The 13,751-nt window shown below is 37.3% G+C and overlaps 1 protein-coding gene across 1 annotated transcript; it reads left to right on the top strand.

The window, feature by feature from the left end:
* Window positions 1-1,561: 1,561 nt before the first annotated feature.
* Window positions 1,562-10,177, top strand: LOC109056053 (cdc42 effector protein 3-like). Its single transcript, XM_019073266.2, has 2 exons — window positions 1,562-2,067; window positions 8,614-10,177. Exon 2 carries the CDS (start codon window positions 8,800-8,802, stop codon window positions 9,691-9,693), a length of 894 nt encoding a protein of 297 aa, XP_018928811.1. The 5' UTR covers window positions 1,562-2,067; window positions 8,614-8,799; the 3' UTR covers window positions 9,694-10,177.
* Window positions 10,178-13,751: the final 3,574 nt, after the last annotated feature.

Raw genomic sequence — 13,751 nt, forward strand, 5'->3', positions numbered from 1 at the left:
GAGGACACAGAGGAGGCCGCTGACAAAGGAATTATTGAATAAAGTCGTTATTTTTGTTTTCTTCACTTACAAAAAGTGTTCCCGTCGCTTCATATAACCCAGATTGCACGTCTGATGGCAGATGGAGTATTCTGACAACGACTTTCATACCTTTTATGGACCTTTACACTGTTATTTATTTGGCAGTCTATGGGACAATCTCAAGCCTCCAGGCTTTCATCCAAAATATCTGGGGGGGAAGTCGTGGCCTAGTGGTTAGAGAGTTTGACTTCTAACCCTTAGGTCATGGGTTCATGTCTCGGACCGGCAATGCCATGACTGAGGTGCCCTTGAGCAAGGCACCGAACCCCCAACTGCTCCTCGGGCACCGCAGCATAAATGGCTGCCCACTGCTCCGGGTGTGTGTTCATGGTATGTGTGTGTGTTCACTGCTGTGTGTGTGCACTTTGAATGGGTTTAATGCAGAGCACAAATTCTGAGTATGGGTCACCGTACTTGGATGTGTCACGTCACTGTCACTGTCATATTGTCTCGAAGACGAACAGAGCTTTTACAGGTTTGGAAAGACATGGGGGTAAGTGATTAATGACAAAATTTTCATTTTGGGGTGGAGTATCCCGTTAGCTTCTAACTGTTAGCATATAACCATGGCGTGATCTGAAACTCTAATAAGCAAAAAAAAAAAAAAAAAAAAAAAACAATTTTAATTTTTTAATTAGAAAATATGAATATACTGTTTTTACCTAGATTATATTACTGTTATTTCTAACATTTTTAATTTTATTTATTTATTTATTGTATTAAATGAGGCAAATTTATGATCAAAATTTCACCTACTGTACATTAACCTCCATCTTGAATTTTTTTCAGTGTGCACATCTAAATTCATTGTAGGATTGTGTTGTTTTAAAGCACTCATTCAATATTCCCTTATAAGTTGTCCATAATAAGGTATCTCATTCTTAGGAACAACCACACGCTTATAATGTCTCTCCTGTCCAGGCAGGGAGCTCCCTATATATAGTGTTTGGAACAGAGCTTACACCAATCTTTCTCTCACACACACACCCACACAAGAGCAGGATAGACTCGCTGCACCCCCTCCTAATCCTGTCAAATGTGAGCTCACTGCAGAGCACTTTATGTTGCCAAGGAAACCTATTTTAGGTTGAGGGTGACAAGAAGCTCCATAGAGTTTTACAGTGCAGCTGCAAAGAGAAACAGCTTTTCTCTATAAGTAATCAAGAATATTTTATCTATTCATCTATCTATCTATGTATATGTATGTGTATTTATATATATACATATAATGTATATTTATGTATTTGTGGATATATCTATCTATCTATCTATCTATCTTTATAGCAAGGTTGCATTTCACCTCTCAGATGTTGTAATTGTGCCTGGTAAATGAGGAAATAATGAGCAAACAAATGAGGTAGAGATGCTTAAGTCGGCAGAAATAAATTGCAGAATGAAAAGTAAATGAGTGTGAGATCTGTAATAAAAGGGAAAAACATGTGTGAGAGAGCACGAGAAGGGAGGTGGGGAGTGACAAGACGAACAGAGAGAAAGAGGGACGTTGTATTTCTTCCACTCTGTTTTGGAAGAGAAGGACTTTGACATTCAGCAGCTGGAAAGCACAGTAGGAGAGACTCCACACTTTTCATTTTCCTCCTCCCTTGAGTGAGTGCTGTCTGTCTCTCCAGGAAATACTGCCACAGCTCCAGCGGGTTGGGACTGCAGAAGACGAGAGAATTGGATTTCAACGCCAGCGTCTGCAGACAGGCAGGGACAGGTGCTGCATGCGGAGAAAGGAGGAGCAAAGCAAAGCGGAAACACGCCACACTGCTTCATAGGAGGATTTCTGAAACAGCTGCCCAGCAGACGTCCTGCCTGTAAGAACTAAACCCTCAAGGGCAGAGAAAGAGAGAGAGTGAGAAGACGAAAACGGCAACACGCTGCACCACCCAGGAGCTGACTAACAGTTTAGGTCAAGGCACCTCCGGGACGGCAACCAAAGACTGGAGAAAACAGGGACATTATTCTGCAAAGACACAGAAGCAGGTAAAACTAGATACTGATGATTTTTGACAGGTATATATGTGCATGATAACAGATGATTATTTAAATGATATGCAAATAGTGTATTTTCTTAAGGGTATGTTTCTTGAGTACAAGCTCTTAAAATAAAGGTTATTTTTTAGCATCTATAGTTCCATGAAGAACCTTTGACATCAACGGAATCTTTCCATTCCACAAAAATTCTTTATTAACTCATTCCCATTAAAGAACCATTTTGGGTTCCTCAAAGAACCTTTCAAAGAGTAGTTCTTAAAACAACTGTTTTATTCTTAGTGTGAATAACATTTTAGTAATCTAAAGAAGCTTATAGGATATAAACAACCTTTTGTCCACTGGAAATGTTTCATTGATGTTAAAAGGAACCGTGGAACCGTCAATGCCAATAAAAAACCTTTATTTTTAAGAGTTGTAGTGGAAAACATTTCATTAGATTTTTTTAAAATGTGTTTCACTTAATGAAAAAAAAAAAAAAAAGGTTATTTGTATAACTGTTCGCTGAAAGGTTCTTTAGAGAACCAAAAGTTGTTCTTCTAATCTATGGCATTGCTGCAAAATCTCCGTTAAAAATTGTATTTTTAAGAGTGTAGATGACATAAGATCAAAAAATTGTTGTATTCATGAACCATGTGGCTGTTATTTGCTGGTTAGGCTTATGAAAGCTCTTTTCACTCATGCACATGGCTGTCATTATGACATTTGAGATTTTGTGCTGCAGAATTTGTTAAGCAAATTCCAACACACCATAAAACAAGGGCTGAGAATCTCAAAGCAACCTGACACCTGGTTCCTCTCTGTTCTTCAAGCACATGCTCAACTGTTTGACCAGAAAAGATCTTCTGAAATTCCTCAGATACATTCCTCTGTCCAGCAGAACCTGGAAAGTCAACTTGACTCTCGCAGAAAGCCAAAGACAACAGCAGCTTGAGAACAGAATCCTTGGAGGTGGATATCAGGGTGTAAAAATCATGATGTTGAGGTGAAAGAGACCTCGCTCCACCCAGGTTCCTCCAAATGCAGCAGCCATCCTAAAGTGTAATTAAGGGTTGCTTTATGTAACACACTGGAAACCTCAAATTGGGCCGACTGTGGTATTTGTCTTTAATCATTTTGAATATTGTCTAACAGGGTTGTTTGTGGTCAGAGGAATTTGAAAGATTGAAAGCTTAGACATAAAACACCCAAGAGAGGAGGAAAAACCCGAATCACCCAAGAGAGAAGAGCTTGACCTCGGCCCAGAAGATCTATCCATGCATGCTTTGGGATATTGCACCTGTAAAAAGAACAGCCAGAAACATGCAAATTATGCAGATGTGCTTAAAATCCAGCAGCAACGGCAACTTCTTAGACAGGACCGGCTGGTCGGGTTTTCAGTCGAAAAGGGCTATGGTTAAAAAAGGTCAGAGGGAGAATCAAAATTGGCACAGTTGCGGTCTTAACACATTTCTGTGTACAGTGGGAATGGCCTCATTGCACTTGTTTAGATCACTGCTCACACTTGCTCTAATAATAATATGACCCACATACTCAAACGTGAATTATTTCCTGAGTGCCAGCAGAATGCAATGAGATCCGTCTTTAGACCCCACGGCTGCAGCCCCTGCTCTCACCTCTTACCCCATTCGGACTCTTTTTGCCTCACTGTTCTTCCTTTTAATTTAGCCATTTTGTCTCATTCCATATCATTCAGTCTAATTCTGCCACATACAGTCTCATTCTGGTGCCTTTATTCACTCATTTATTCTGCCTAGTTCAGTCTTGTTTGATAACTTTCAATCTGTTTTCTTCTCATTTAGTCTCATTCAGTGACATTCTGTCTAATTTTATTTCATAAATTCCATCTAGTTTAGTCATAAAGGGATAGTCCACCCAAAAATTAAAAATCTGTCATAATTTACTCACTTTCATGTCATTCCAAACCTATATTACTTTCTATCTTCCAAATTCAGTCTTATTTGTTCGACCTAGTTGAGTCTCAATGTGGCTTGTTCAATGACTTAAAAGGGATAGTGCACCCCATGATTTACTTACCCTCAAGCCATCCTATGTGTATATGACTTTCTTCTCTCAGACAAATACAATCAGAGTTATATGTAAAAATGTCCTGGTTCTTCCGAGCTTTATAATGGCAGTGAATGGTGGTCAAGATTATGAAGCAAAATAAAGTGCTTCGTCTGAAAGAAGAAAGTCATATACACCTGGTTTGAGGGTGAATAAATCATGGGGTAATTTTAATTTTTCGGGTGAACTATCCCCTTCAGTCTATTTTCTTCTCATTCAGTCTCATTCTGGCACATTTAGCAAAATTTTCCACATTCAGTCTTGTTCAGTTTTTAAGGGATACTCTGTCATTATTTTCTCACCTTCATGTTCTAAACAACAACTTTCTTCTGTGAAACATAAGATATTTTGAGAAATGTATTTTTATGTCCATTAAATGGAAGGCAATGGACTAAATGCGTACAGTTTGAGGATGCAAGTAAATGATGGCAGAATTTACATTTTTGGATGGAATATCCATTTAAACTACCTTACCCTGTCTCATTGTCCCAGTCATTCTCAATTCACTCCCATTTCGTCCCTTTGCTGGATGGAGCTCAGGCTTTGGTTTATACAGTCTGTCAGAAGGGAGACACGCTGCTGACACTACCGAAGGGTGTGTGATGATACAGTCCCCCAGGGAAAGGGGGCAGACAGATCTATCTCGACATTCTACATTGGCGTCAGGGCACTTGGAAGTGCAACATTTGCCCCTGGACTCATTAGATCTAAAACGAAGGCAGGATATGGCCCTGAGATAAAGCCACATCAAGCCATGTGAGAGGCAGCTGCTCTAAACTCATTGTGGTTGATTGTTGCATTGAATGGCATTGTTCAACAAGACATGACATTGAACAATTTATTCAAAGCATCTCACACCTGCTGGGGTTTTAACTGAAGACTAACCATAGCTTTAACCTTAAACCCTAACCCTTTAACCTACCCTAAGTATTATTTGGGCTTTCCTTTGAGATTTATTTCACCCAGTCCAGGGGTATGCACACCTGCTTGCTTTGATCATGCCATGACAGCAGGATTCATGTGAACTTTTTCATCAGTGTAACCAAACAAGCACATTTCAAGATGCTGCTGTTTCTGTAACTGCAACAAAACATTGAAGATTAAAGTCAAAGGGATTTGATTCAGTGTTATTTTAGTATTATTTAAATACTATTAGTATTGATTAATATTTTGTATTTGCTTGTATTTTGATATTATCAGTATAAATGTTAACATTATTTCTTATAAACTTATTTCATCTTATTAGTTACAATTTTTTTATTTAAATTTTTTTATTAGGGCTATTATATATTATTGCGTTACTTGGAATAAAATCAACTTTAACTGGAATTTTAAAAAAATATTTACAATTATTTTGTCAGCTAGTTGTCAAGGCAAACTAGGCAAAATAACTTTAAAACTGAAATAAAAATTAATAAAAAACAGACATTTTAAAACAATAAAATGACAAAACTAAAATGTCTTATATATTGAAACATTATTTTTAAAAGTTTTAGTTTTAGTTAACTATAACAACACTGATGATTTGATTTGAAGAATGAAGCACAGAGGAACAGGTTTTATAAAGAATATGATAAAATAACAAAGAAAAGGTGGTAACACTTTAGTATAGGGAACACATATTCACTATTAATTAAGAGTTTTCCCTAAATAAACTCCTAATTTCCTGTTGATTAATAGCTAGTAAAGTAGTTGTTAAATTTATGTATTGGGCACGTATAAAGAGACATAAAAAATGGTCATCCATAAAAATACATTAATATGTGATTTATAAGTATTAATAAACAGTCAGTATGCTGGTAATATGCTTGCTAATAAGCAACAAGTTAATAGTGAGAATTGGTCCTTAAAATAAAGTGTTAGCGAAAAGGCATATTCAGGGACAATCACAGCTCTGACACCAGAAGCACTGCAGACTTCCTTCTGCGCGCACACACACACACACACACACACACACACACACACACATTTTCCTCTATCACTGACACACTCATGCAGCCACACATTCTTCAGCCATCCTGATGATGCTTGTCACATTTAAAAATAGTTTTCCGTTCAGTGCTCCATTGAGGTTTATTTGTGTTTCAATGCATCAGAGTCCAAAAATCAATTCAAACCCCTATCAACTCAAAAAACAAACTCTCATAAAAAACAAAAAGAGACGCACATTAGAAAACAAAAAGACTAGAATAATACCATTCATCCAGACTCAAACCGACTAGCCAACATCATTGTCAAGGACTGTACTGCAGCTCACTTTCATCCTACTTCTGTTGTTTATCAGCTGTGTGATTTGTTAAGACGTTACAACAGGGGAGTCGTTTATCTCTAGGAAATGGAATTTCTGGTGTTTTGTAAACAGTGTCCTCCCTGGCTGTCTCTAACCGGGATCTTCAGGGGATGTGGATCAGTGAGCTGTGACATCGTTCAGACTGTCATTTTGAGTACTGTGGTGGCTCCATGTTATCAGATGGTTATTGCATAGTATTTTTAATATACAATGGCTTCAAACCGTATTTGGACACAGATATTGATATTGACATATGATATTGTAGCATATGTAACTGACAACAGGCCATTGAATTATTAGAAAAATAATGCATACCCGAGATGGTAAGGCAGCCACAACACAAAGCGGTCACACCTCAATGTGTGTTATTTTTCTAATAATATAACCGCCTGGAGTCAATTATTCTGCTTATACCACATCACACCTATTTCAAGACATTTGTCAGGTTTTGCATAGGACTGTTTTCTTACTCATCTCATCTCAAGCCTCCGTTGCTAATTCCAAAATGTCATTACAGCAATGGAGGCTTAAGCCATTGATAATATTATTAAAGCAGTCGAATGCAGTTATCAGACAGAGTCAGAGAGAGAGACTGTATTTGTGTAAAGTGTGTATGAATTACCTGACGCTGTGCATCTCTCAACAATGTTCAGAGGCAAGTTTCACTGTTTCAAGAACAGCAATGTTACCACCCTTATACTGAGAAATTTTCAGCTATGAAACTATTTTATTAATAAGGTCATGGAGAAGCGCTGACAAAAAGTTTCTGTGCGTATGTATGTTGCCGTGTGTGTGTGTGTGTGTGTGTGTGTGTGTGTGTGTGTGTGTGTGTGTGTGTGTGTGTGTGTGTGTGTGTGTGTGTGTATACCTGGTCTATACTGTACATGTATGCATTTGTATGGGAGAGAAAGCGGGAAAATCAAACATAATTTTGTGGGGAAACTCGTGTTAATAGTTTGTCATTTTTATCCTATTGTTTGTTATATTTATTGGGTTGGTCAGTTTCAGTGAATTTTTATTTATTTTTTATTTATTTTTGTATTTTTTTGCTTTATATATTTTCAGTATATAGACATTTTACATATATTTTTAGGATACAAAATTATATATGTACAGTATATATAAAATAAAATAAGGTAAAAAAAAAAAGTAATATTGTGAAATATTAATTTTCATTACTCCCATCTTCAGTTTTACATGATCCTTCAGCAATCATTAATTTTTTTTTTTAATCTTAATTATTCAAATCTTTTAGAGTAAGTTTAGAATATTGTGCATGTCTTAGAAATTTGCTATTACCATAGTACCACAGTCAAAAACTATAGCATTACTGAAATGTACTGTTTGAGTTGATCGAAGCATCTGTTTGATGTTGTAAACTAAATCAGTCATTTTTTTAACTTAACATTTTGTAAACATCACCATATTTATGTTTTCACAAAAGTTTCTCTGTTGAAAGTAAAACTTTGACCGTTTAGTGAAGTGGGTCTTAAAGGAGCGAGAGGACGTTGGGCTCTGCTGCAGAAGGAATGTGGATGTTTTTTCAGTCATACATATTTGGCTAGCCATGGCCCAGTCACTGCTTTAGGGCTTGTTTGCAGTCTGTCAGTGAGGGTCAGTGTTTAAAGCCCTCTCAAAAGGAAATATGTCCATAAATGGGCAAGAAGTCTATCTCCCTCTTATGATCTGTGGTTACCCTTCTCTCTCTCACTCTTTTTCTAATGTTAGTCTATTACTGCCCTCCTCTCTCTAAAGCATCTATAAAACTCTCTGCAATTTCTACTTTATCTCTAGAAATCCTATTTATATCTTTAAAGCTTGTGGTGTTAATTAAATCATGTAAAAATACAGTCATTTTGAAAAAAAAAAAAAAAGATTTTCTCATTATTCTGGCTTTACAAAGAAGCATGCTGTTATTACTTGTTATTACCATACTTGAGTAAGGCTTTTTTTTTAATCCCCAATGTGAATTTGTGTCTATCTGTCTGTCTGTAGCATCTCCAAAAGATGGTTTCAGACAAAGATAAATATTTTCTTTGATCTCTCTTTGTACATGCTTAAGATACATGTGAAATTTACTTTGACATTTAAATGAATTTCAGTATTGGATTTATGAACACAATAGCAATATCTTTGATGCTGAGTACAAAGAAAACTAAATGATTTCTCCATCTATCCAGGTGAAGGACATTAATCCAAACATTTGAGCTGGATTATCTTCAGTGAGGATTGAGGACGCATTTAAAACAGCTGCTCTCTGAGAATGTAACTCCTGCACTTCTACTTTGCGAGACTCCAGCAAGTTTATCGCACAGCCGAGGAGATCTGAACTTCCAGAGCATTCCCCGTTCCTCTCCATAGCAGGGATGCCTGCCAAAACGCCCATCTACCTGAAATCCAACTACAGCAAGAAGGGCAAGAAATGCCGTCTGAGGGACATTTTATCCCCGGATATGATCAGCCCACCTCTCGGGGACTTTCGACACACTATCCACATTGGAACGGGCGGTGAATGTGACGCCTTCGGTGACATGTCATTCCTGCAAGGAAAGTTTGAGCTTCTACCAGGAAAAGGTGGTCATATTCGACCTCAATATGGCATCCATGGGGCGTTCACGAGAGCTAATAGCGCCTCAGATGCATCTTACATTAAAACTCCATCGCCGGTCCTGAAGAATGCAATCTCACTCCCAAGCATCGGGGGCAGCCAAGCACTGACTTTACCTTTTGATTTCACCATGACCCAGGATCGCCTGTCTGAGCCATCTACTCCTCCAACTGGTTCTGAAGATCTGGAAATCCTGCAGATGGAGACTCTATTTCAGTCCATCAGTGCTTTCAGGAGTGACCCTAGCCCCGTCCCAGAGGAGGACGAACCCTTGATTGACCGCACTGAGATGCCTGAGAAATCACTTGCGAAGAAGAAGATGCACAGCAGTGAAAACAAGCTTGAAACATTTTTGTCTGTCTTTGTTAATGGAAGCAGTGATGCCAATGGGAACTTTAACAATGATAACAAAGGCGATTCGGTCTTTGAGTACGAACAGGAGATGTTCAGCTTCAAGGGCGACTGGGCAGACAGAGATAGCGGTGTTGAAGAGGGTCGTCTATGCGATTCGGACTTTGAAATATCCAAAAGCAAAAGCCACTCGCAGGAGTCGCTCACTCAAATCACTGGATCCCTATTCTCTCTTGAACTCGACTTGGGCCCATCCATTTTGGATGATGTACTCGATATCATGAATAAGCCGGTGTCTTAGAAAGTGACTTTTACTGAGAACTAAAAGGGAATCTATTTGTCTTGAGCCCATAAACATGACATGGCAATACTGAACTAAAGAAGCTGCACTTTCTTTCCCAGAGTAAGTTTTTTTGTCTTTAGCTTCGGGGTGTCTTGCACACCTTGTTTTGCAAAAATAATGTGATTGACACACAGCCGCTGTGCCTTTTAAGTTAAGTTTAAGCATACATTGATTCTGATGATGTACATGCAAATCAAGCAAGGCTTTTTCTGTGTACTGTTGTTCATCCACAACATCATATAAAAGTCAGTGTGATAACTTGTGCATTTCTGCAAACATATACAATGTTCCCATCACAACATCCTTCACACACAGATATATTTATACTGACAATTTTGTTAACCACACTACCAAATCTTAAAGGCACATACCTACAGCATATATGTTTTTACGTTGTGAAGCTAAATATGAAATAAATGAATGAATAAACAACTCTCTTTTAGTTTATTGTTATTTTGTTCAATTGTTTTGTTATTCTTTTTTGTTATTTCAGAATAGGGATGACTCAGGCTAGTTTTCACAAAGAATATACATCAGTAACTAGAAGCTCTAAAGTTAAAAAATATCTGTGGTTTTGTATATTATTTTGGTCTTTATAAATGTTTTACTGTTTAAATCTTGCTGAATGCCTATAATAGTTATTTAATGGTTGTTTCATTGTGACAAAAGGCTAGCAATAAACCTACCAAGAGAAATATTCACTGGAGTAAAAAATGTCACAACTTTCCCCAGTTTACCATATTGAGCGATCCCTATATGTTTTTAAATGTGTGTCACTTCATTGTTAAATTATAAAATCAGTCAGATATTGCAGTAGATGAGTATGTAACAGTAGGTGGACAGCAAAAAAATGAGGGAGATGGAGAAAAACAAAGAGAAATTGACTTGTCTTGTCAGCATCTTACATTCCTCAAATTGTGTCTTGTAGTAGGAGTGCATGTGGGTGAGATTGTGTCTAAAAGGAGATGCCAGTACTATTCGTTTGTGTCTTGTTGGGACAGAGAATGAGCAGCCTGTAGCATTCTCAGCATTCCTATGAGAAAACAAAGAGCACGGCCATAAATAAAGCCAATAGACTGAGGCAGAGGGTCATGCTCTACATGGTCGTAAAAGCTAACAGCCTGGAGACAAACTTTGTCCTGTACAAGGAGATCTGACTGCTGCAGTGTCTTGGTGATGCAGAGGTTTGTTTGCAGCAATACTGAAGAGTCTGAGTGCCAGACAGCGAGTGTTACAAGCTCTTGGTGCATAAAGGAGATCTGTAAAGTTGCAAAGACTAAACTCTCAGATCCAAAGAGATATTCTTTATAAAAGTTAAGAGTCAACCACGTCCTCCTAAAACGCCTCGTTTAAACACACCCCCACATGTCTACGTCACGATGTGGGAAGATTTGCATAAACCCGCCCAAATGTTCACGCAAAGAAAGAATGCGTAACTTTTATTCTCGCTGTTGCCGCTGCCGCCATGTTGTGGAGATGCTTTCATTGTGAAAGCAAACTTTGTTTGGTCTTCCAAAAGAGGAGACGACTAGAAATCAGTGGTTAAGTTGTACTTACAACACTGTTCCAGAACAGTTCAAACCAAATATTCAGATTTGTGCAACATATTTTACAGAGGAAGAGGGCTGTTTCCTGAACCAGTAGCCTACAATGCTTCTGTGCACAAAGGCTGTTTATATAAAGTGGGGCAATTCCAACTTTGCAAGGACAGTCTGGCACTTCTGACTCACAACTTGTAAGTACGTTTACATATTTAAAGAAGGCACGCCTGTGTTCTGACTGGGACTCGCATCACAGTATGGTAAGGGGCGTAACATTTCCGTCACACACTTAAGGCATTCAGCCAATCAGAATGCACTGGATAACTGGCCAATCAGTGTACACCTCGCTTTTCAGAACGATGAGCTTTGTAAAAATCAACACATTTCAGAAAGGTGGGGCATAAAGGAGCAACAATAATGTACAGTATGTGGAAAATAATGTGTTTTTTTTAACCTTAAACCACATAAACACATTGCATTACACCAAATGCACAAAATAATGTTCTTTTTAGCAATGTCATATGACCCCTGTATTTCGAAATAGCATACTAGTATCCTACTTTTTCTATTTCTGCCAAATAAAGATGTTTCAAAATCTGCCATTGACTGTTTTTCAAACAGGTTTCCTGAACACTTCCACTGTATGTCATCGGTTAGAAAAACAGATAGTCCCATCCCCAAACACTGAATTCACCAGCCTCTTCATTCATGCTGCATCCCTGTGTTAATTAAGTGCTAGCTTGTTGCTTAGTTAATTATGTTTCATTGGTCCACGGTTATACGTGCTGAGGTGATACACTACTACTGGTCAAAAGTTTGGAATTTTCAGCATCATAACTTCAGTCTTGAGTCTCATCATTCTTCTTTAGAGATCATTATAATATGCAGATTTGATGCTCAAGAAACATCTCTTAATATTATCATCAATGTTGAAAACAGCTGTGCTGCTTAAATATAAAAAAAAATACAAATACTTTTATTTAGCAAGGATGCATTTATTTGATCAAAAGTGACAGTAAAGAAACTAATAATGTTACAAAATATTTTTATTTCAAATAAATGCTGTTCTTTTTAACTTTCTGCTCATCAAAAAATCTTGGAAAAATATATATATATGACGTTTTGCACAAAAATATTAGACAGCACAACTGTTTTCAACATTGATAATAATAAGAAATGTTTCTTAAGCAGCAAATCAGCATATTAGAATGATTTCTGAAGGATCAAGCGGCACTGAAGACATAATAATTCCAAACTTTTGATCAGTAATTTATTTATCTCTGTATGCAACCACAACTACAGAAATACACAAATTCACACTAAAAAACAAAAAAATTATACCACTTCACTGAAAACAACTGAAAACACCCAAAAAATACAAGAAGACCTGTAAAGCTCATGCCTTAGGCAAAAACATTGCAGCTGATGTCATCCACTTTGGAGTTTGTTCTCGAGGGGAAACGTTTTAACCTGAGGTAAACACAACTCTGATGTCTGTGATGTGCCATTAGTTAAATTACTGTATTTACCAGCACTCAGTCAAACAATGTGTTATCATGAAGTCTCTACTTAGGGTGTAGCAGTTGCATCACTGTATGTGCAGTTGTAAATGTGACATCATATAGATAGATAGATAGATAGATAGATAGATAGATAGATAGATAGATAGATAGATAGATAGATAGATAGATTTGTATAAATATATAGATATATGATGTCATGTTTTCTACTGCACATACAGTAGTAAGATGTGTAGACTTTAAAACACTGTAATTTGCAGTGTAGAATTTCAAAGTAAGCATTCACATATGTTACTGAAATCACTGTAAACTGGCAAAATCTTAGTGGGAGAGCTGGGATATATTGTGTCCTGCTGCATAACTTTCATTTCAAGTAAGGTCATGAATTACAACGGCTCAACCACATCAACACTAATGAGAGCCAATACGGACCAGCAAGAGAAGGAAACAGTTTAATCAATGAAACATAATGTTCATTTTCCAGAGGATTTCTAAGATTGTGCCTCTAAGAAGAGGAGGAAGAAAACAAGACAAAAAAAAAAGGACTTCAGATAATTGCAAAAACACAGCCATAAAAGTTGTGCTGAATGGAATTACTCCCCACAGTTTTAAAATGAAATCTGAAAAGGTGAAAATGTTATAATAAGTTTCCATTTTTACCCATACCGCATAACAGCTAAGCTTGAGGTCCTCATTTTAGTCAATCTACAAGCTGTAGAAAAAAATACTGTATCTCAAAAGTAAGCATTTCAAAATGTTCTCACATTTCTCGGATCTCTGTAAAATGTGTCACTATCACTCAGTTCTGCTGTTTCAGTCTCAGTCAGGCTGAACTAATGAAGGAAACATGGCAGTGAGAGATGGGCTTTTCTTTTGCACATCACACACACCTCAGAGTGTTTAATCCAAGCAAATATTACAGGAGAAAATGAAAAGTATCTCAGAAAGATATTTT

This window comes from Cyprinus carpio, chromosome A13 (genome assembly GCF_018340385.1).
Source record: "Cyprinus carpio isolate SPL01 chromosome A13, ASM1834038v1, whole genome shotgun sequence".
Classification (NCBI taxonomy): domain Eukaryota; kingdom Metazoa; phylum Chordata; class Actinopteri; order Cypriniformes; family Cyprinidae; genus Cyprinus; species Cyprinus carpio.

Excerpts from the sequence above, each read along its gene's own strand:
- LOC109056053 (XM_019073266.2), top strand. The coding sequence starts at position 8,800 with ATGCCTGCCAAAACGCCCATCTACCTGAAATCCAACTACAGCAAGAAG.